This window comes from Ranitomeya variabilis, chromosome 2 (assembly GCF_051348905.1).
Source record: "Ranitomeya variabilis isolate aRanVar5 chromosome 2, aRanVar5.hap1, whole genome shotgun sequence".
Taxonomy (NCBI): domain Eukaryota; kingdom Metazoa; phylum Chordata; class Amphibia; order Anura; family Dendrobatidae; genus Ranitomeya; species Ranitomeya variabilis.
Window position 1 is genome coordinate 1079910756 of NC_135233.1, and position 20496 is coordinate 1079931251.

At 42.4% G+C, this 20496-nt stretch overlaps 2 protein-coding genes across 2 annotated transcripts in view; both read right to left on the bottom strand.

Moving 5' to 3' along the window:
- LOC143808719 (cytochrome P450 2C14-like) overlaps positions 1-20496 on the bottom strand; it is a 564240-nt gene that overhangs the window by 457401 nt on the left and 86343 nt on the right. The gene's annotated exons all lie outside the window — the stretch shown is intronic.
- Positions 6752-20496, bottom strand: part of LOC143808722 (cytochrome P450 2B11-like) — a 77377-nt gene continuing 63632 nt past the window's right edge. The window contains exons 8-10 of the mRNA XM_077291657.1: positions 12271-12455; positions 11868-12009; positions 6752-10318 (exon numbers count right to left, since the gene is read on the bottom strand). Coding sequence (XP_077147772.1) covers positions 10140-10318; positions 11868-12009; positions 12271-12455 — 506 coding nt within the window. The 3' untranslated portion in view covers positions 6752-10139. The remainder of the gene's footprint in view (positions 10319-11867; positions 12010-12270; positions 12456-20496) is intronic.

Below are 20496 nucleotides of genomic sequence, written 5' to 3' on the forward strand. Positions count from 1 at the left end.
TTTTGTTTTTACTAGTGACCCGCACTTACCTGTGGTTGTTGTCCATGATTGTCAGCACTTAATAATGTGCTTTTTTGTAAGCACTCGTATAATATTATTTTTAGTTTATTGCTTTTTGGTTTTTTGTAACAATAATAATTTTGTATTCTTTACTTTAATTTTTTTCACTTTTTCACATTTTTATCATATATATATTTTATGGCATTATATTCTTTCTTTTACGTTTTATACACTCTATATATATATGTATATGTATATATATATTTTTTTTTTTTTCACTTTTTATCACGTACAGTTCTATCCTACGGGTGAGCTATACATATATTTATCTTTCACAGCATTTTAAAATGTTTTTTGGTCATCTGGTTTTCATAGTATGCTATTTAACGGTTATTTATTGAGCTGATTTATATATGTATTTTTAGAAGTGTTTCCTTTCCTCATATACTATTCCCGTGTAGTAGTAATTAATTGAGTTAGTTTTCTAGTTTGTATTCTGTGGCATTTTTGGTGATCTCATACTTATGCCTCATTCCATTGTCTCCCCCGCCTCTTTTCTCCTTACCCTCCCCTCCTCCTTCCTCCCCCTTTTTTTCATATAAATGATTTACCTACTAGATGCTGCACGACTCCGTGCAAACTACTGACGTACTCCTGTGTAGCTGGGTCCACTGTGCGCATGCTCGGTGTCGCCCTGGTCCCGGGGTATTGTGGGCGGCGCCGGTTGATGACGCTTGCGGTTCAATGACGTCAACGCGACGCTACCTGGACCGCGGCGCCATCTTGGATGCTGCTCGCGATGCGGTCACTGGCCGGGCGACGCCGTAACATGCGCCGACACAGGTGGATCGGAGGTTCTTTAGATCGGGGGCATTATAAATAGGAGCGCCAGACACTTGACAGCACCGCCCCCCGAAGAAGCCGACGTGAAACGCGCGTTGGGGCACCGGTGCTGTCCTGGTCTGACGCCTGTCTGCTGGTAAGAGCATGGAATGGACTTTTACATATAGTTACCTCTGGTAATAGCCTGTGTACAGGGCTTTACTATGTCTTTCTCTATTTAGTTCATCTACTTTCTACTTTATTCTGTGCTCTGCTGTTACAATACTTACATAGGTAGTTGATGTCTTTATAATTTGGCGTTGGTGATGGACAGTACCAATAGTGTTAGTCTGTGCTACCCACCCCATGCATGAATTCTTATTTATGTTTTGTAGTATTGTTCAAATTGTGTATGTCGTGTCGGAATGGCCTGGACCTTTTTTTGGTCGTTGAGGTCCCGCTGACATCGCTGAATCGGTGTGTGTGACACCGATCCAGCGATGTCTTCACTGGTAACCAGGGTAAACATCGGGTTACTAAGCGCAGGGCCGCGCTTAGTAACCCGATGTTTACCCTGGTTACCAAAATAACAAACAGTACATACTCACCATCTGATGTCCGTCAGGTCCCTTGCCGTCTGCTTCCTGCTCTGACTGAGATCCGGCCGTACAGTGAGAGCACAGCACAGCAGTGACGTCACCGCTGCGCTCTGCTCTCACTGTACGGCGGCACTCAGAGCAGGAAGCAGACGGCAAGGGACCTGACGGACATCAGATGGTGAGTATGTACTGTTTGTTTTTTTGGTAACCAGGGTAAACATCGGGTTACTAAGCGCGGCCCTGCGCTTAGTAACCCGATGTTTACCCTGGTTACCCGGGTGCTGCAGGGGGACTTCGGCATCGTTGAAGACAGTTTCAACGATGCCGAAGTCGTTCCCCTGATCGTTGGTCGCTGGAGAGAGCTGTATGTGTGACAGCTCCCCAGCGACCACACAACGACTTACCAACGATCACGGCCAGGTCGTATCGCTGGTCGTGATCGTTGGTAAATCGCTATGTGAGACGGGGCCTTAACACACCAGACAGATCTATAGATTTTGCTGCTGAACCTCCAAACAGGCATGGTCGTGTCATGGGCATAACCTGGTGGTGGCGGTAAAGCTTGGCAATCCCACACACCTACCATGCTTGGCATGTGCTCAACTTGGTAGTTCAGCAGTTTCTGATGAGTGGGCATGGATGGCTGACATTTATGCAATTTTTCAAGACTTTTAGGACTCCTCGATGGCGCCATAGTCAGTGCAACTATCTGTGCTTGCTTAACCAGTTGTGGGTCACAATTAAACATGAAGCTTTGCATGCAAAGCAACTGGGGATGGAGGAAGATATAACACAGAGCATTTGTATCCAGTGGAGTCTCATCTCATCTGCTCAGCATGGATTGGAAATCAATGAGGAAGTGGACACTGATTAAGAGGAAGAGGAGAAACAGGAGCTGTTGGCAAACACAACAGAGGCTAGCAGCTGCACAGCCTTTGTCTCATCTCTCCTGCGTTGATGACCTGAGGATGGGAATGAGGAGGAAGAGAGGGAGGAGGAACATGAGATGGAGAGTCATCATCATGGTGTAGACGGAATATTTTTCTTTTTTTATGAATTGAATGACTCATCCAGTAGTTTGTTGCACTATGGTGGTAGGTAAAATTTGCAAAAGCATACAAGAATATTTCAGGATCAGATAACTTAGGGTATTACATGCTTTCTGGCATAGTTTGGCTGTATATAACAATGGAAAAAAGCATTTAAACATTTTGCTGGATTACATTCATCAACCATACAGTATTATGTGTTCTTGGGTAAATTTTGTTGCTATATAAGCATCAAAAAATTGTTCAAAATTTTATTGGTGTTATATTGCTCAATCTTAGACTATTCCATGGTCTGAAGTACATTTCGCAGGTATTAAAACTTCCCAAAACTTGTTTATAAAATTTATCGGTATCATACTGCTCACCCATAGGGTATTACATCTACTTGGCTTCATTTAGTTGCTATAAAAGCCTCAAAAAACTTGTTCACAATTTATCGGTATTACATTGCTCATCCATAGGGTATTACATAATCTTGGATAGATTTCATTGGCATATAATCATCAAAAAACTTGTTAAAAAATGTATTGGTATTATATTGTTCACCTATAAACTATTCCATGGCCTGGAGTATATTTCCTTGTTATATAACCCTCAAAAGTGCATAGTTGAGTCTAGGAGTACCAATACACGACAATTTGAACAAAATGTGAATGTGCCCTCCTTTATGTCAAATACAGGGTGTATCTGAGTCACTTACTTTTGGCAGTTCTTCCTTTCATCATAAATCAAACCAAAATTTCCTATTTTTTAATAAATAAAACAATTTTGGTTTATTTAAATTATATATTTTTTTACATCCTTTTTCAATTTTGCCTTACATACAAATCATTATACAGGATAAAATGGTTATTAACAATTTTTTCCTGTAAAATCCACTTTCTCGTCAGTATGGAATGTGTTATTGTCACATCTTATAGTGGAGTAAAAGTGTAACCCGATTGTTCTCAGAAGCAATCTGGGAGTCAGAGATTCTTCCAGGGGGTTTCCCCATGCTGTTCTCTTTTCATTCATCACTTTTCCCATCCAATTGAACATTTTCACTGCCCCCTCAGACCCCTTTGTAGGGTCTTCCGGAAAAAATCTCTACTTTCCCATTGACTCCCATTATACTTGTTAACCGAAACAAGCACGTCAATGTTAGAAATTGATTGGATCGAGAAACGAGCACCCGAGCATTTTAGAGCTTTCTCATCCCTATTAAATAGCCAGGATTTAAACTTTCTCTCATCTTGATTGTTATGTAGGGCTTGTGGCTGCTAGTATCAGTTTTGTCACCACAGGGACTGCAGGCTAAGCAGCACAGTGACTCAGTGGTTAGCACCTTGCCTTTCAGAGCTAGAGTCATGGGTTCTAATCCTTCCAAGAACATCAAGACATTTGCGTGGGTTTCTTTTGAATTCTTATTTTTTTTCCAAAGACACATTAATAAGAAATTTAGTTTGTGAGCCCTACTGGGACAGCAGTGCTGATATATGTAAAGTGCTGCAGAATTAATAGAGCCATGTAAGCAAATAAAATAAATAAAATAGGTGCCCATGGGAGCACATGAATGTGCCTGTAATAATCTTTATAGCAGTCTGGAGGACCATAGTTTACTTCTTCAGTATTAAATACAAACTCGAGAAACCACAGTCAAAAAAGTCCAATATACAAAATATAAACTTTATTGAATAAAAACATAACAAAGATAGAAATAAGGTGCTAAACAACAGTGCGAAACGATCATCGTGCACATCCACAGCACGATAACATGGAATGGGGGGAAGGCAGCCCTATATCACAACACCCATATCATATATGGATAAGTAACCCCGCATAGTATATATAACAACACGGAGCATACAAGGAAGGAACAGTTCCTATATCTATAGTTAGGAGCGCTAAGTCTCAACAAGTGTAAAAGAGCAAGAACCGTTGCTTATAAATTTGCTTACATACACTCTTTTATATACTATGCGGGGTTACTTATCCATATATGATATGGGTGTTGTGATATAGGGCTGCCTTCCCCCCGTTCCATGTTATCGTGCTGTGGATGTGCACGATGATCGTTTCGCACTGTTGTTTAGCACCTTATTTCTATCTTTGTTATGTTTTTATTCAATAAAGTTTATATTTTGTATATTGGACTTTTTTGACTGTGGTTTCTCGAGTTTGTATTTCATATTGTATGCAGTTATGTCCTATATGGTCCTTATTTAGTCCCATTACATCATATATACCAGTACCTTGATGGTGATTATGTGGGGGACTGTGGTGTATCCCACTATACTAGTTTTTCTTCAGTATTAGCCATTTATTATAAAAAAAAAAAATACAGATCATTTCATAAATTTTACTGTTCACAGTTCCTAACAATTATTTACACATATTATATTAATATTATTTATTATATGTTTATATTGGACATTAACAATGTATTTTTTTCATGCTCATTTCATGGCATTCAACCCAAAACCTGCAGCCTGCGCATTCAATGCAGTTAATTCTCTGCAGTGTATATTGCAGATCCTCAACATGAACCATAAGGGCATCCAAATCGTAACCAATAATGTAAACATAGACTGATTTTATACCTTTGTATGCAAATTAGAGCTAAGTACCAGAAAACTTTGCTGTTTTTTAGAAGGACATAGTCAGCCTCTTTCAAGCCTGAAAGTCATGGACTTTGATATTAATGATCTAGCCATAGAGTAAGTCTTCAATATCAGATAAGTGGAGGTGCAACACCTAGAACCCCTCAAAATAAAGATTATTATTATCTGCGTGCTGTTGTAAAATACACAGTGCATGGAGCTGAAACACTATAGTGACATACACTGCTTACTGGCCATACTAAGGTACTTCAGCTAATATGTACAGGGGCTTCTCACAAAATTAGAAAAAAATCAAAAATTTAATTTATTACAGTTCTTCAATACAAACAGTGAAAGTGATATTATATAGAGTCACTACAAACAGTGATCTATTTCACATGATTATTTCTTTTAACCCCTTCATGACCTTGGGATTTTTCGTTTTTCCGTTTTCGTTTTTCGCTCCCCTCCTTCACAGAGCCATAACTTTTTTATTTTTCCATCAATTTGGCCATGTGAGGGCTTATTTTTTGCGGGACGAGTTGTACTTTTGAACGACATCATTGGTTTTACCATGTCGTGTACTAGAAAACGGGAAAAAAATTCCAAGTGCAGTGAAATTGCAAAAAAAGTGCAATCCCACACTTGTTTTTTGCTTGCCTATTTTGCTAGGTTCACTAAATGCTAAAACTGTCCTGCCATTATGATTCTCCAGGTCAGTATGAGTTCATAGACTCCTCACATGTCTAGGTTATGTTTTACCTAAGTGGTGAAAAAAAATTCCAAACTTTGCAAAAAAAAAAAAAAAAAGAATTTCGCCATTTTCCGATACTCGTAGCGTCTCCATTTTTCGTGATCTGGGGTCAGGTGAGGGCTTATTTTTTGCGTGCCGAGCTGGTGTTTTTAATTATAGCATTTTGGTGCAGATACATTCTTTTGATCGCCCGTTATTACATTTTAATGCAATGTCGTGGCGACCAAAAAAACGTATTTCTGGCGTTTCGATTTTTTTCTCATTACGCCATTTAGCGATCAGGTTAATGCTTTTTTTTTATTGATAGATCGGGCGATTCTGAACGCGGCGATAACAAATATGTGTAGGTTTGATTTTTTTTTATTGATTTATTTTGATTGGGGCGAAAGGGGGGTGATTTAAACTTTTATGTTTTTTTTATTTTTTTCACATTTTTAAAAACTTTTTTTTTTCACTTTTGCCATGCTTCTATAGCCTCCATGGGAGGCTAGAAGCAGGCACAATGCGATCGCCTCTGCTACATAACAGCGATCATCAGATCGCTGTTATGTAGGAGAATTGCAGGTGTGCTGTGAGCGCCGACCACAGGGTGACGCTCACAGCCACCGGCGATCAGTAACCATAGAGGTCTCAAGGACCTCTATGGTTACCATTCAGAAGCATCGCCGACCCCCGATCATGTGACGGGGGTCAGCGATGACGTCATATCCGGCCACCCGGCCGGATGCGGTAGTTAAATGCCGCTGTCTGCGATTGACAGCGGCATTTAACTAGTTAATAGGCGCGGGCAGATCGCGATTCTGCCCGCGCCTATTGCGGGCACATGTCAGCTGTTCAAAACAGCTGACATGTCCCGGCTTTGATGCGGGCTCACCGCGGAGCCCTGCATCAAAGCAGGGGAGCTGACCTCGGACGGTATAGTACGTCCGAGGTCAGTAAGGGGTTAATGTTCAGGATTATGGCTTACAGTCCTAGGCCCCCTCCTCTTCTCCTTGTATACTGCCCCTATTGGACAAACAATCAGTAGATTTGGTTTCCAGTACCATCTCTATGCTGTCGACACCCATTTATACACCTCTTCTCCTGTTATCATGCCGACCTTTTTAGAAAACACCAGTGATTGTCTTACCGCTGTCTCTAACATCATGTCCTCCCTCTATCTGAAACTGAACCTGTCAAAAACTGAATTCCTCCTGTTCTCTCCCTCTACTAATCTACCTTTGCCTGACATTGCCATCTCCGTGTGCGGTTCCACCATTACTCCAAAGCAACATGCCCGCTGCCTTGGGGTCATCCTTGATTCCGAGCTTTCATTCACTCCCCACATCCGATCACTGACTCGCTCTTCTTATCTGCATCTCAAAAACATTTCTAGAATTCGCCCTTTTCTTACTTTCGACTCTGCAAAAACTCTTACTGTTTCACTTATTCATTCCCGTCTGGACTACTGTAACTCTCTACTAATCGGCCTCCCTCTTACCAAACTCTCCCCGCTCCAATATGTCCTGAATGCTGCAGCCAGGATCATATTCCTCACCAACTGTTACATTGATGCCTCTACCTTGTGCCAGTCATTACACTGGCTACCCATCCACTCCAGAATCCAGTACAAAACTACTACCCTCATCCACAAAGCACTCCATGGCTCAGCACCACCCTACATCTCCCTGGTCTCAGTCTACCAACCTACCCGTGCCCTCCGCTCCGCAAATGACCTCAGGTTAGCATCCTCAATAATCAGAACCTCCCACTCCCGTCTCCAAGACTTTACACGTGCTGCGCCGACTCTTTGGAATGCACTACCTAGGTTAATACGATTAATCCCCAATCCCCACAGTTTTAAGCGCGCACTAAAAACTCATTTGTTCAGATTGGCCTACCGCCTCAATGCATTAACCTAACTATCCCTGTGTGGCCCATAAAAAAAAAAAAAACATAATCAGGTTCCTCGCATCATGTTCTCATAAACTTCATGCAGTTAATAGCTCTCTGTGTCTGTACCATTACATACTTAGGCAGTTAACTGGTTCATGCAGCTTTACATGAACACCCGAGCCTTACACTATGGCTGGTCCGAATAACTAAAGCAATTGTTACCATCCACCTCTCGTGTCTCCCCTTTTCCTCATAGTTTGTAAGCTTAGGAGCAGGGCTCTCACTCCTCTTGGTATCTATTTTGAACTGTGATTTCTGTTATGCTGTAATGTCTATTGTCTGTACAAGTCCCCTCTATAATTTGTAAAGTGCTGCGGAATATGTTGGCGCTATATAAAATTATTATTATTATTATTAATGGAAACCTAAAAGTCATTATCTCAGTAAATTAGAATAGTTTATAACACCAACTTCAAAAATGATTTTGAAATCTGAAATGCATGTTCAGTAAATGCCATCAATACTTGGTCGGGGCTCATTTTGCATCAATTACTGCATCAATGCAGCATGGTAGGGAGGCGATGAGCCTGCGGCACTGCTGAGGGGTTATGGAAGCCCAGGTTGCTTTGATAGCAGCCTTCAGCTCGTCTGCATTGTTGGGTCTGCTGTCTCTCATCTTCTTGACAATATTCCATAGATTATCTATGGGGTTAAGGTCAGGCAAGTTTGCTGGCCAATCAAGCACAGTGATACTGTTGTTTGTAAACCAGGTATTGGTACTTTTGGCAGTGTGGACAGTGGCCAAGTCCTGCTGGAGAATTAAATTTCCATCTCTATAAAGCTTGTCGGCAGAGGGAAGCATGAAGTGCTCTAAAATTTCCTGCTAGATGGCTGCGCTGACTTTGGTCTTGATAAAATACAGTGGACCTAGACCAGCAGATGACATGGCTCCCCAAACCATCACTGATTGTGGAGACTTCACACTAGACCTCCAGCAGCTTGGATTGTGGCCTCTCCACTCTTCCTCCAGACTCTGGGACCTTGATTTCCAAATGAAAGGCAAAATTTACTTTCATCTGAAAACAATACCTTGGACCATTAACAACAGTCCAGTTCTTTTTCTCCTTGGCACAGGTATGATGCTTCTGGCATTGTCTATTGGTCATGAGTGGCAGGACACAAGGAATGGGACACTTGTAGCCCATGTCCTAGATGCATCTGAGTGTGGTGGCTCTTGAAGCAATGACTCCAGAATCAGTCCACTCCTTGTGAATCTCCCCCAAACTTCTGAATGGCTTTTTCTTAATAATCCTATCAAGGCTGCAGTTATCCCGGTTGCTTGTGCACCTTTCTCTACCACACTTTTTCCTTCCACTCAACGTTCCAATAACATACTTGGATACAGCACTCTGAACAGCCATCTTCTTTAGAAATGACCTTTTGTGGCTTCCCCTCCTTGTGGAGTATGTCAATAACTGCCTTCTGGATATCTGTCAAGTCAGCAGTCTTCCCCATGATTGTGGAGCCTACTGAAACAGGCTAAGGGTCCTTTATAAATGCTTAGGAAGCCTTTGCAGGTGTTTTTTGTTAATTATTCTAATTTACTGAGATAATGGCTTTGGGGTTTTCATTAGCTGTGAGCCGACATCAACATTAACAAAAATAAACACTTGAAATAGATCACTCTGTTTGTAATGACTCTATATAATATATGAGTTTAACTATTTTTGGATTGAAGAACTGAAATTAATTAACTTTTTGATGATATTCTAATTTTGTGAGAAGCCCCTGTATGTGCAGTACTTGCAATTGGCCTCTACCCAGTGAACAGCACTATGCTGTTCTTCCTCTGTATATTGTGCTCATTGGGCCAGTGCAGGGGTTGCAAACAGTAATTTATAAGGGTACCAGCTGACCCCCACTAATCTGATATTGATATTTATCTTAAGGATAAACCATCAATAGATGCACTGGCAGAGGGCACTTTGTGGAGAACCTTTTTCCATAATAGCTATTATTGTTATAAGAATTTTCATGTGATTAGTTATACAGTCATATATATTTCCATTAGGAGCTTAGTGCTTGTAGTAAATGTTTTAAGAATGTAACCAATGCCCGAGTGATTCATGAATAGCTAATGATAGGAAAGATTTCTTAAGAAGTTAGAGCTTGCAGTAAGGCAAGCCTCCTTATATGCCTGCACTAGTTTCTACAACAGACATGTTAGAAAATAACCAGTTTCCATTGTTTTCTGCTGGTATTTGCTATAAAAACAGTTGCAAATCTACAGTAGACAGATACCCTAATGCCATCTTCACATAAGTGATTTGTGGTTGTCTCGTTGCATACAAGAAATAAACCTTACTGCAAATTCAGATATTTCCAGTCTATGATTGGTTAATAGAAACCCCCTGACAATGACATACAACAGGTCTATGTCAATAGTGATTGAAAGTCTAGCCTATCTGCGAGATATGGCACAGATCTCAAAAGGTTTGGGTGAGTTTGTAGCCCCCAGTGCAGGGGTGAGGTCCAGTTTGGCTCCAGGTATGGGCTGGAAAGTGAAATTTTGTAATAATGTTGTAAAGAACAAGAACAGCTCCATCTTAGCCAAGGTTTCTCCAGCACAGCTTCGTTTACCTGGGGAAAAGAACAGAAAATATAATTAGAAGATGGCAGATTATTAGAGATCCCAACTGGATGGATTTTAGAAACATTTGGATAAAAATTTGGATCTATTGTGATTGACAATCGAAATATGAAGTTAAACAGCTTAACTCACATCATTAACATGACTCTGATATTTCCTATAGTAGAGCTGTCCACAACACCCGACTCACACCTACATGATCTCTGTCCAACCCTCTTCTGACAATTTCTAAGATGGCGCCCCAGATGCACTGATGAATTGAAACTCTCGATTAAAAAAAATTCCTACAGTACTTGCTTACCATGTATTGGTTTCCCAGTGACCAATGGTGGCCACAATAGTTTAGCCTCTCTCCCCTTTCTCCCTTTCATTTCCTTTACCATTTATGTATCACGTATACTGCATCTCCTACAATGTGCTCCCTAGAGTCACTACATCCACATTGTGGATTATTGTTACCTAAGTTTGATAATGATATTTAAGGATTTGGTTGATCTCTTGTCAATCGTATATTTACCTTTATGAAACTGTACCTGCTGTATTCCTACCTTTCTAAATAAAAAACTTTGAAATAAAGAAACAAACATATTTAGTGGCTATGTGGATGGAAAAATAAAAAAAAAGTTATAGCTCTTGAAAAAAAGGGGAAGAAAAAATGAAAGCGCGAAAATGGAGAATCACCCGGTCAGGTAGAGGTTTAGGAATATAATTTAAGAAATAGTAAAATTGCCTGTTAAATAAGAAAAATATAGGGTAATGTAGGTCATCTAGGCTTCCCTGACACCCCCGCAACAATAAACTTGTGCTCTAACAATGGTACCCTACATTGTTACACGTTGATGCAATGTTGAAATCATACTGCAAATGTGAAGAGTCCAAACATCTGTGCACAAGTCTAATGAGACTGGGTCATTTGACTTTTATGATATGATCCCCCACAAGGAGGGTTATTAACAGTCCAGAAATTCGAGGACAGTTTGTAAAAAATAAGGCACTTTTTTGACCTGTACATAAAAAAATTAAAGACTTCTGGGAGAAATGTATACAGAATATTTGGACTGTAATTATCATCAATTTACGGTGGATGCAGCTGAGGTCTTCATATCAGAATTATGGGCGGTAGATATCACTTATCATAATCATTTCTTATGGTATTCCAGTGTGTCTGTAAAAATAGTGTCTGTCCATGATTTTTGATACCTGGTTCAAAAAAATAAAAAAACAAGTTGGTGACCCTGCCCCCGAGGTCTCATTCCAGTTTTTAAAAAATGGAAAAAAACACCAAATTTCCATCAGTGGTGCTGGATCAGATTTTCATCAGAGTTTAGCTAGTGTGTTCTAATTAGCTAGTCTGTTTTAATCAAGTGATGTAATAGATCTAATGGAAAAGAGAAGAATTATCTGGGTAGAAAGGCAAAATGAGCAATTGTAAAAAGATAATGCCATTCACTCTGATGACTCCAATGCATTAAGAGGATACAAATGTTGACAGGAGGAGGAGGGTTTATTTAAGAAAGAGACAATCATTATAAATGTTACCTATTGAAAAGGGAACGAAGGCCTCAGTTTTCTTGAAATTTCCATTAGAGTCCAGAAAGTGTTCTGGATAAAACTCATCTGGTTTCTCAAAATAAACTTTATCTCGGAGTATGGAGTGGAGCAGTGGAAAAACAACTGTGCCCTGTGGAGAAAAGAATTAGGTATACATGATAAAAGTTTGCCCTAGCCCTGCCCTTAGCTAAGACTCTGTTTAGAGAAGTGTTACCTGTTTCCAGTCCATAAAAGCCACCAACAGATCATGTTTTCAGAATGTCTTTAGTATTGCCCAGGTGAAAATAGTAAGGAATTCCTAAAAATATGATCTGTTGGTGACTCTTGAGGACTGGCTTTGGGGAACAGTGGCTTAAAGGAATCTTGGATGAAGCGGATCTCTGCTTCCTACCTTCGGAAAAAAATACCCTCTGAATGTGACATCTTCAGAAGTTGCATGTGGGACACTATTAGGAGCAATGTCCCCAAACCGCTGAATCTCATGAACGACGGCATCTGTATAAGGCATTTCTTTCCGATGCTCCATTTGAGGTTGGGCCGATCCGATCACTCGCTCAATTTCACTGTGAACTTTCTCTACCAAGGAAGGAATAAGATATCACATATTTATGTCCACAAAGCTGGGCATCAACAAATAAATATCAATGTTAACTTACGAGATGGTATCAGCACAGGAAAAAAAAGTGTAAAGAGACGCTGTCATCAGAAAATTAAATATTATGATTTTTTTTTTTTTAATTTGTCCACTTATGAAAAAGTAAACAATGAGCGGGCCAATTTTTACACGTTAATGACCGGGCCAATTTTTACAATTCTGACCACTGTCCCTTTATGAGGTTATAACTCTGGAACGCTTCAACAGATCCTGATGATTCTGCCATTCTTTTCTTGAGACATATTGTACTTCATGATAGTGGCAAAATTTCTCTGATATTATCTGCGTTTGTGAAAAAAACGGAAATTTGGCGAAAATTTTGAATATTTCGCAATTTTCCAACTTTGAATTTTTATGCAATTAAATCACAGAGATATGTCACACAAAATACTTAAGTAACATTACCCACATGTCTACTTTACATCAGCACAATTTTGGAACCAAAATTTTTTTCTTAGGGAGTTAAGGGTTAAAAGTTGACCAGCAATTTCTCATTTTTACAACACCATTTTTTTTTTAGGGACCACATCTCATTTGAAGTCATTTTGAAGGGTCTATATGATAGAAAATACCCAAGTGTGACACCATTCTAAAAACTGCACCCATCAAGGTGCTCAAAACCACATTCAGGAAGTTTATTAACCCTTCAGGTGTTTTACAGGAATTTTGGAATGTTTAAATAAAAATGAACATTTAACTTTTTTAAACAAAAAATTTACTTCAGCTCCAATTTGTTTTATTTTATCAAGGGTAACAGGTGAAAAAGGACCACAAAAGTTGTTGTACAATTTGTACTGAGTACGCCGATACCCTATATGTGGGGGTAAACCACTGTTTGGGCGCATGGCAGTGCTCGGAAGGGAAGGAGCGCCATTTGACTTTTCAATGCAAAATTGACTGGAATTGAGATGGGATGCCATGTTGCATTTGGAGAGCCCCTGATGTGTCTAAACATTGAAACTCCCCACAAGTGACACCATTTTGGAAAGTAGACCCCCTAAGGAACTTATCTAGATGTGTGGTGAGCACTTTGACCCATTAAGTGATTCACAGAAGTTTACAATGCAGAGCCGTAAAAATAAAAAATCATATTTTTTCACAAAAATGATATTTTCGCCCCCAATTTTTTATTTTCCCAAGGGTAAGAGAAAAAATTGGACTCCAAAAGTTGTTGTACAATTTGTCCTGAGTACGTTAATACCCCATATGTGGGGATAAACCACTGTTTGGGCGCAAGGGAGAACTCAGAAGGGAAGGAGCGCCGTTTGACTTTTCAATGCAAAATTGACTGGAATTGAGATGGGACGCCATGTTGTGTTTGGAGAGCCCCTGATGTGCCTAAACATTGAAACACCACACAAGTGACATCATTTTGGAAAGTAGACCCCATAAGGAACTTATCTAGATGTTTAGTGAGCACTTTGACACACCAAGTGCTTCACAGAAGTTTATAATGCAGAGCCGTAAAAATAAAAAAAATATTTTTTCACAAGAATGATATTTTTGCCCCCAATTTTTTATTTTCCCATGGGTAAGAGAAGAAATTAGACCCAAAAAGTTGTCCAATTTGTCCTGAGTACGCTGATACCTCATATGTGGGGGTAAACCACTGTTTGGGCACATGGCAGAGCTCGGAAGGGAAGGAGCGCCATTTGACTTTTCAATGCAAAACTGACTGGAATTGAGAAGGGACGCCATGTTGCATTTGGAGAGCCACTGATGTGCCTAAACAGTGAAACCCCCCACAAGTGACACCATTTTGGAAAGTAGACCCCCTAAGGAACTCATCTGGATGTGTTGTGAGAGCTTTGAACACCCAAGTGTTTCACTACAGTTTATAACGCAGAGCCGTGAAAATAAAAAAAACATTCCCCCAAAAAATTATTTTGTAGCCCCCAGTTTTGTATTTTCCAAAGGGTAACAGGAGAAATTGGACCCCAAACATTGTTGTGCAATTTGTCCTGAGTACGCTGATACCCCATGTGTGGGGGGGAACCACCGTTTTGGCGCATGGGAGAGCTCGAAAGGGAAGGAGCGCCATTTGGAATGCAGACTTAGATGCAATGGTCTGCAGGCGTCATGTTGCATTTGCAGAGCCTCTAATGTACCTAAACCATAGAAACCCCCCACAACTGACCCCATATTGGAAACTAGACCCCCCAAGGAACTTATCTAGATGTGTTGTGAGAACTTTGAACCCCCAAGTGTTTCACTACAGTTTATAATGCAGAGCCATGAAAATAAAAAATCCTTTTTTTTTCCACAAAAATTATATTTAGCCCCCAGTTTTGTATTTTTCAAAGAGAAACAGTGTAATTTGAACCACAAAACTTGTTGTCCAATTTGTCCTGAGTACGATGATACCCAATATGTGGGGGGAACCACCATTTGGGCGCATGGCAGAGCTCGGAAGGGAAGGAGCGCCATTTGGAATGCAGACTTAGATGGATTGGTCTGCAAGCGTCACGTTGCATTTGCAGAGCCCCTGATGTAAATAAACAGTAGAAACCCCCCCACAAGTGACCCCATATTGGAAACTAGACCCCTCAAGGAGCTAATCTAGATGTGTTGTGAGAACTTTGAACCCCCAACTGTTTCAGTACAGTTTATAATGCAGAGCCGTGAAAATAAAAAATATTTTTTTTATACACAAAAATTATTTTTTAGCCCCCAGTTTTGTATTTTCCCAAGGGTAACAGGAGAAATTGGACCCCAAAAGTTGTTGTCCAATGTGTCCTGAGTATGCTGATACCCCATATGTTCAGGTAAACCCCTGTTTGTGCACACAGGAGAGCTCGGAAGGGAAAGAGCACTGTTTTACTTTTTCAACGCAGAATTGGCTGGATTGATATCGGACGCAATGTCGCATTTGGAGAGCCCCTGATGTGCCTAAACAGTGGAAACCCCCAATTCTAACTGAAATCCTGATCCAAACACACCCCTAACTCTAATATCAACTGTAACGCTAACCACACCCCTAACCCTGACACACCCCTAACCCTAATCCCAACCTTATTCCCAACCGTAAATGTAATCCAAACCCTAACCCTAACTTTAGCCCCAACCCTGATTTTAGCCCCAACCCTAACCCCAACTGTAGCCCTAACCCTAGCCTTAACCCTAACCCTAATGGGAAAATAGAAATGTTTTTTGTGTTACCACATTTTGAGAGCTATAATTTTTCCATATTTTGGTCCACAGTCATGTGAGGCCTTGTTTTTTTGCGGGATGAGTTGACGTTTTTATTGGTAACATTTCCGGGCACGTGACTTGTTTTGATCGCTTTTTATTCTGATTTTTGTGAGGCAGAATGACCAAAAACCAGCTATTCATGAATTTATTTTTTGGGGGGCGTTTATACCGTTCTGTGTTTGTTAAAATTGATAAAGCAGTTTTAATCCTCGGGTCAGTACGATTACAGCGATACCTCATTTATATCTTTTTTTATGTTTTGGCGCTTTTATACTATAAACACTTTTATAGAAAAAATTATTTTTGCATCGCTTTATTCTGAGGACTATAACTTTTTCATTTTTTCGCTGATGATGCTGTATTATTATCATTTATTTAAGATTTTTTTTTTTTACACATGTGAATTTTTTTTTTTACATTTATACTTTGCCCCAGGGAGGGGGCTGTTAGGTGTCAAGTTCCTGCCACTACACAGGGGGAATCTTGAACCATGTCTGCTGCGGTCTCTCATTCTTCTCCAGCCACAGTGGAGTCTGTTCAGCAGAGACGTCGGTCCCAGCGTCTTGCTCAATCTCACTCACTGTGCATAGAGTTACTGCTGCTTTTCCAGCTCCTGCCATTGAAGCCAATGCTGGGCAGTGGCGAGCAGATGCTTTTGGGACTAAGTCCTGCTTTTCCCCTTCTTAGCATGCCCAGCGCAAGATCTCCCATTGGAGATCGAAGGTCACATGCTCAGATACTGTGGCAGCTTCCCATTGGTCCTTCTTTGAAGGTCCTGTACATGCTGCATCTATAAAAGGTTCGCATGACCACACGGCCATGCGCTAGTGTACATTTGTATGTTTTGATGAGTGCAAGTTGTTCTTAAATATCTCCTGCTTTGTGTATGACTGCTCGCAAAAGATGGATGCTTGCTGTCTAGCACCCGACTGATCAGTCAACATAAAGACACACGATACAGCATCTATTGCTGTAGCCACCAGTGACTACTACAAGCGCTTGAAAGACCTTAGGTGACGTCATCTAAGGCCCTTCAAGCGCGCATTCTTAGGTACAATGGCTCCCGGTTACGGCGGTAAAGTCCAGGCTGCGTCGGAGAGGTGAGTATATCCCTATTTTTTATTTTAATTCTTTCTTTTACATATTGATATGGATCCCAGGGCCTGAAGGAGAGTTTCCTCTCCTTCAGACCCTGGGAACCATCAGGATACCTTCCGATACTTGGTGTCCCATTGACTTGTATGGGTATCGGGTATCGGTATCGGATTAGATCCGATACTTTGCCGGTATCGGCCGATACTTTCCGATACCGATACTTTCAAGTATCGGACGGTATCGCTCAACACTAGTCAGGAGATTATATCTCTGCTTGTCATTCCTGAGGGAATTGACGAGATCCTGTTAGGGATGCCTTGGCTACGGTACCATTCTCCTCATATTGAGTGGTCCACAGGCAGAATTTTAGGATGGGGTGAATCTGGTGGGGGTAGATGTCAGAGGGAATGTGTTCAGGTTGCTACTACTGAGGTACCCGCAGATCTATCCTCTCTCCCCAAGCAATATTGGCCCTATGCGGATGTGTTCTCCAAAAGAGCTGCGGAGACCCTTCCGCCTCACCGCCCCTATGTCCTATTGATCTCTTGCCTGGTGCTGAGCCTCCCCGGGGTCGACTCTATCCGTTGTCTCTCCCGGAGACAGAGGCAATGTCACAGTACATCCAGGAAAATCTGGCAAGAGGATTCATTAGGAAGTCAGTGTCACCTGCAGGGGCTGGGTTCTTCTTTGTGCAGAAGAAGAATGGGGAACTACGTCCATGCATAGATTACAGGAGTCTTAACGCCATCACAGTTAAGAATAAGTATCCTTTGCCCCTGATATCTGAGCTCTTTGATAGGCTTTGGGGAGCAAAGGTATTTACAAAATTAGATCTGCGGGGTGCTTACAACCTGATTTGCATCCGTGAGGGGGACGAATGGAAGACGGCTTTTAACACCAGGGATGGGCACTATGAATATCTGGTGATGCCCTTTGGGCTCTGTAATGCCCCAGCCATTTTCCAAGACTTTGTGAACAACATCTTCCAGGATATGCTCGCCACCTCGGTCGTAGTCTATCTGGATGATATTCTCATCTACTCTGCAGATGTTGACTCCCACCGGAGAGATGTTTGCAGAGTCTTCGACCTCTTGCGGGCAAATTCCCTCTACGCAAAGTTGGAGAAATGTGTGTTTGAGCAGGAGTCCTTACCTTTCCTGGGCTATATCATCTCTGCCCAGGGATTGGCTATGGAACCTGCCAAACTACAGGCTGTGATGGACTGGCAGGAACCCCATTCTCTTAAAGCAGTGCAGCGCTTTATGGGGTTCATTTATTACTATCGCCAGTTCATTCCACACTTCTCAACTTTGGTAGCTCCCTTGGTTGCCCTCACCAAGAAGGGAGCAAATCCCAAATTGTGGTCTGAGGAGGTCTCTAAGGCCTTTCTCTCCATTCTCTCCATTAAGTCACACTTCGCTAGCGTTCCCATCCTACATTGCCCCGATGTAGATAAGCCATTTATAATGGAGGTGGATGCCTCATCTGTTGGTGCTGGAGCAGTCCTTTTCCAAAAGGATGCTAAAGGTCGGAAGCATCCTTGCTTCTTCTTTTCTAAGACCTTCTCACCAGCAGAGAGGAATTATTCCATCGGGGACAGGGAGTTGCTAGCCATGAAGTTGGCCTTCTCAGAGTGGAGACATCTCTTGGAGGGAGCTCGTTTTCCCTTCCAAGTCTTCACAGATCACAAGAATTTGGTGCACCTGCAGACAGCCCAGCGGTTAAATTCTCGTCAGGCAAGATGGTCCTTGTTCTTCTCCCGGTTCCACTTCACCCTCCATTTTCTTTCCGGGGAGAAGAACACTTGTGCCGACACTCTCTCTTGCTTCGTTGTATCATCATCAGAGGAGGAAGAGGAGCCTCGGCTTATTGTCCCCACCGAGAGTCTGAGAACTGTGGCCCCGGTTTCACTCGAGTCTGTGCCTCCGGGCAAGACTTTTGTACCATCCAATCTGCATCCGGAGGTTCTTTCTTGGGCTCACTCGTCCAGGGTGGGTGGACATTTTGGGTCTAAAAGGACATCTGAGCTACTGGCGAGGACATATTGGTGGCCGCATATGACTCATGACATCGCAGACAATGTTCGGGTGTGTGTCTCTAGCGCCAAAAACAAGTCTCCTCGGCCGCAGCCAGCTGGGTTGCTTTACCCCCTGCCAGTGGCGGACAGGCCCTGGGAGATGGTCAGGATGAACTTTGTGGTGGGCTTACCCAAGTCTCATAGCTGCACCATTATATGGGTGATCACCGACCATTTTTCCAAGATGGTGCACTTGATGCCTCTTCCACGGCTACCTTCTGCACGGGCTCTGGCAGTGTTGTTTATCAAACATATATTTCGCCTACATGGTATGCCGGACAAAATTGTCAGTGACCGGGGTCCCCAGTTTGCGATTCTGGAGAGAGCTTTGTCGTCTTCTCAGTATTGAGTTGAATCTATCCTCGGCTTATCATCCCGAGACGAATGGGTTGGTTGAGAGGGCCAACCAGACCCTAGTCACATATTTATGACATTTTGTTTCTGCCAGGCAGGATGACTGGGCATCCTTGCTACCGTGGGCAGAGTTTGCGCTTAACAACGCTGTAGCCGACTCCACCCGTCAGACTCCATTCCTCCTAAATTACGGCCAGCATCCACGTGTCCCTGTGCCCATGCCCGTGTCTTCTGCTGAATCCAGGGTGGCAGACTGGGCTGTGGAGGCACGGGACATTTGGGACCGCACTCAGGATGCCATTCGGGCCTCCAAGGAGAGAATGAGGTCCTTCGCCCCGCTCTGACCTTTGCTCTTGGCGACTTGGTGTGGCGCTCCGCCCGTAACATCAGGCTGCGTGTTGAGTCCACTAAGTTTGCACCTTGCTACTTGGGTCCCTTCAAGGTCCTCAAACAGGTTAACCCTGTGGTCTACTGTCTGGCCCTTCCTCCACGCCTGGGTATCACCGACACCTTTCATGTGTCCCTCCTGAAGCCCGTATACATGTCCCGGTTTTCCGAGTCATCTGCTGGGACATCAGGATTGTCTATGGACGATTACAAGGTGAACGCTATTTTGGGGTGCAAGGTGGTACGTGGCACAAAATTCCATTTGGTGGATTGGAGGGGTTATGGCCCAGAGGATAGGTCCTGGGAGCCTGCTGAACACATTTGAGCTCCACAGCTCATTGCTGCCTTCGAGCATAGCGAGGTCCAAGGAGGGGGGTAATGTTAGGTGCCGAGTTCCCACCTCTACACAGGGGGAATCTCAAGCTGTCTCCGCTGCGGTCCCCCATTCTTCTCCAGCCACAGTGGAGTCTGCTCAGCAGAGACGTCGGTGCCAGCATCTTGCTCAGTCTCACTCTATGCATAGGGTTACTGCTGCTTTTCCAGCTCCTGCCATTGAAGCTAATGCTGGGCAGCGGCGAGCAGATGCTTTTGGGACTAAGTCCTGCTTTTCCCCTTCTGAGCATGCCCAGCGCAAGATCTCCCATTGGAGATCGAAGGTCACATGCTCAGATACTGTGGCAGCTTCCCATTGGTCCTTCTTTGAAGGTCCTGTACATGCTGCATCTATAAAAGGTTCGCATGACCGCACGGCCATGGCTAGTGTACATTTGTATACGTGTGTGTGTTGATGAGTGCAAGTCGTTCTTAAAAATCCCCTCCCTAGTGTATGACTGCTCGCGAAAGGTGGATGCTTGCTG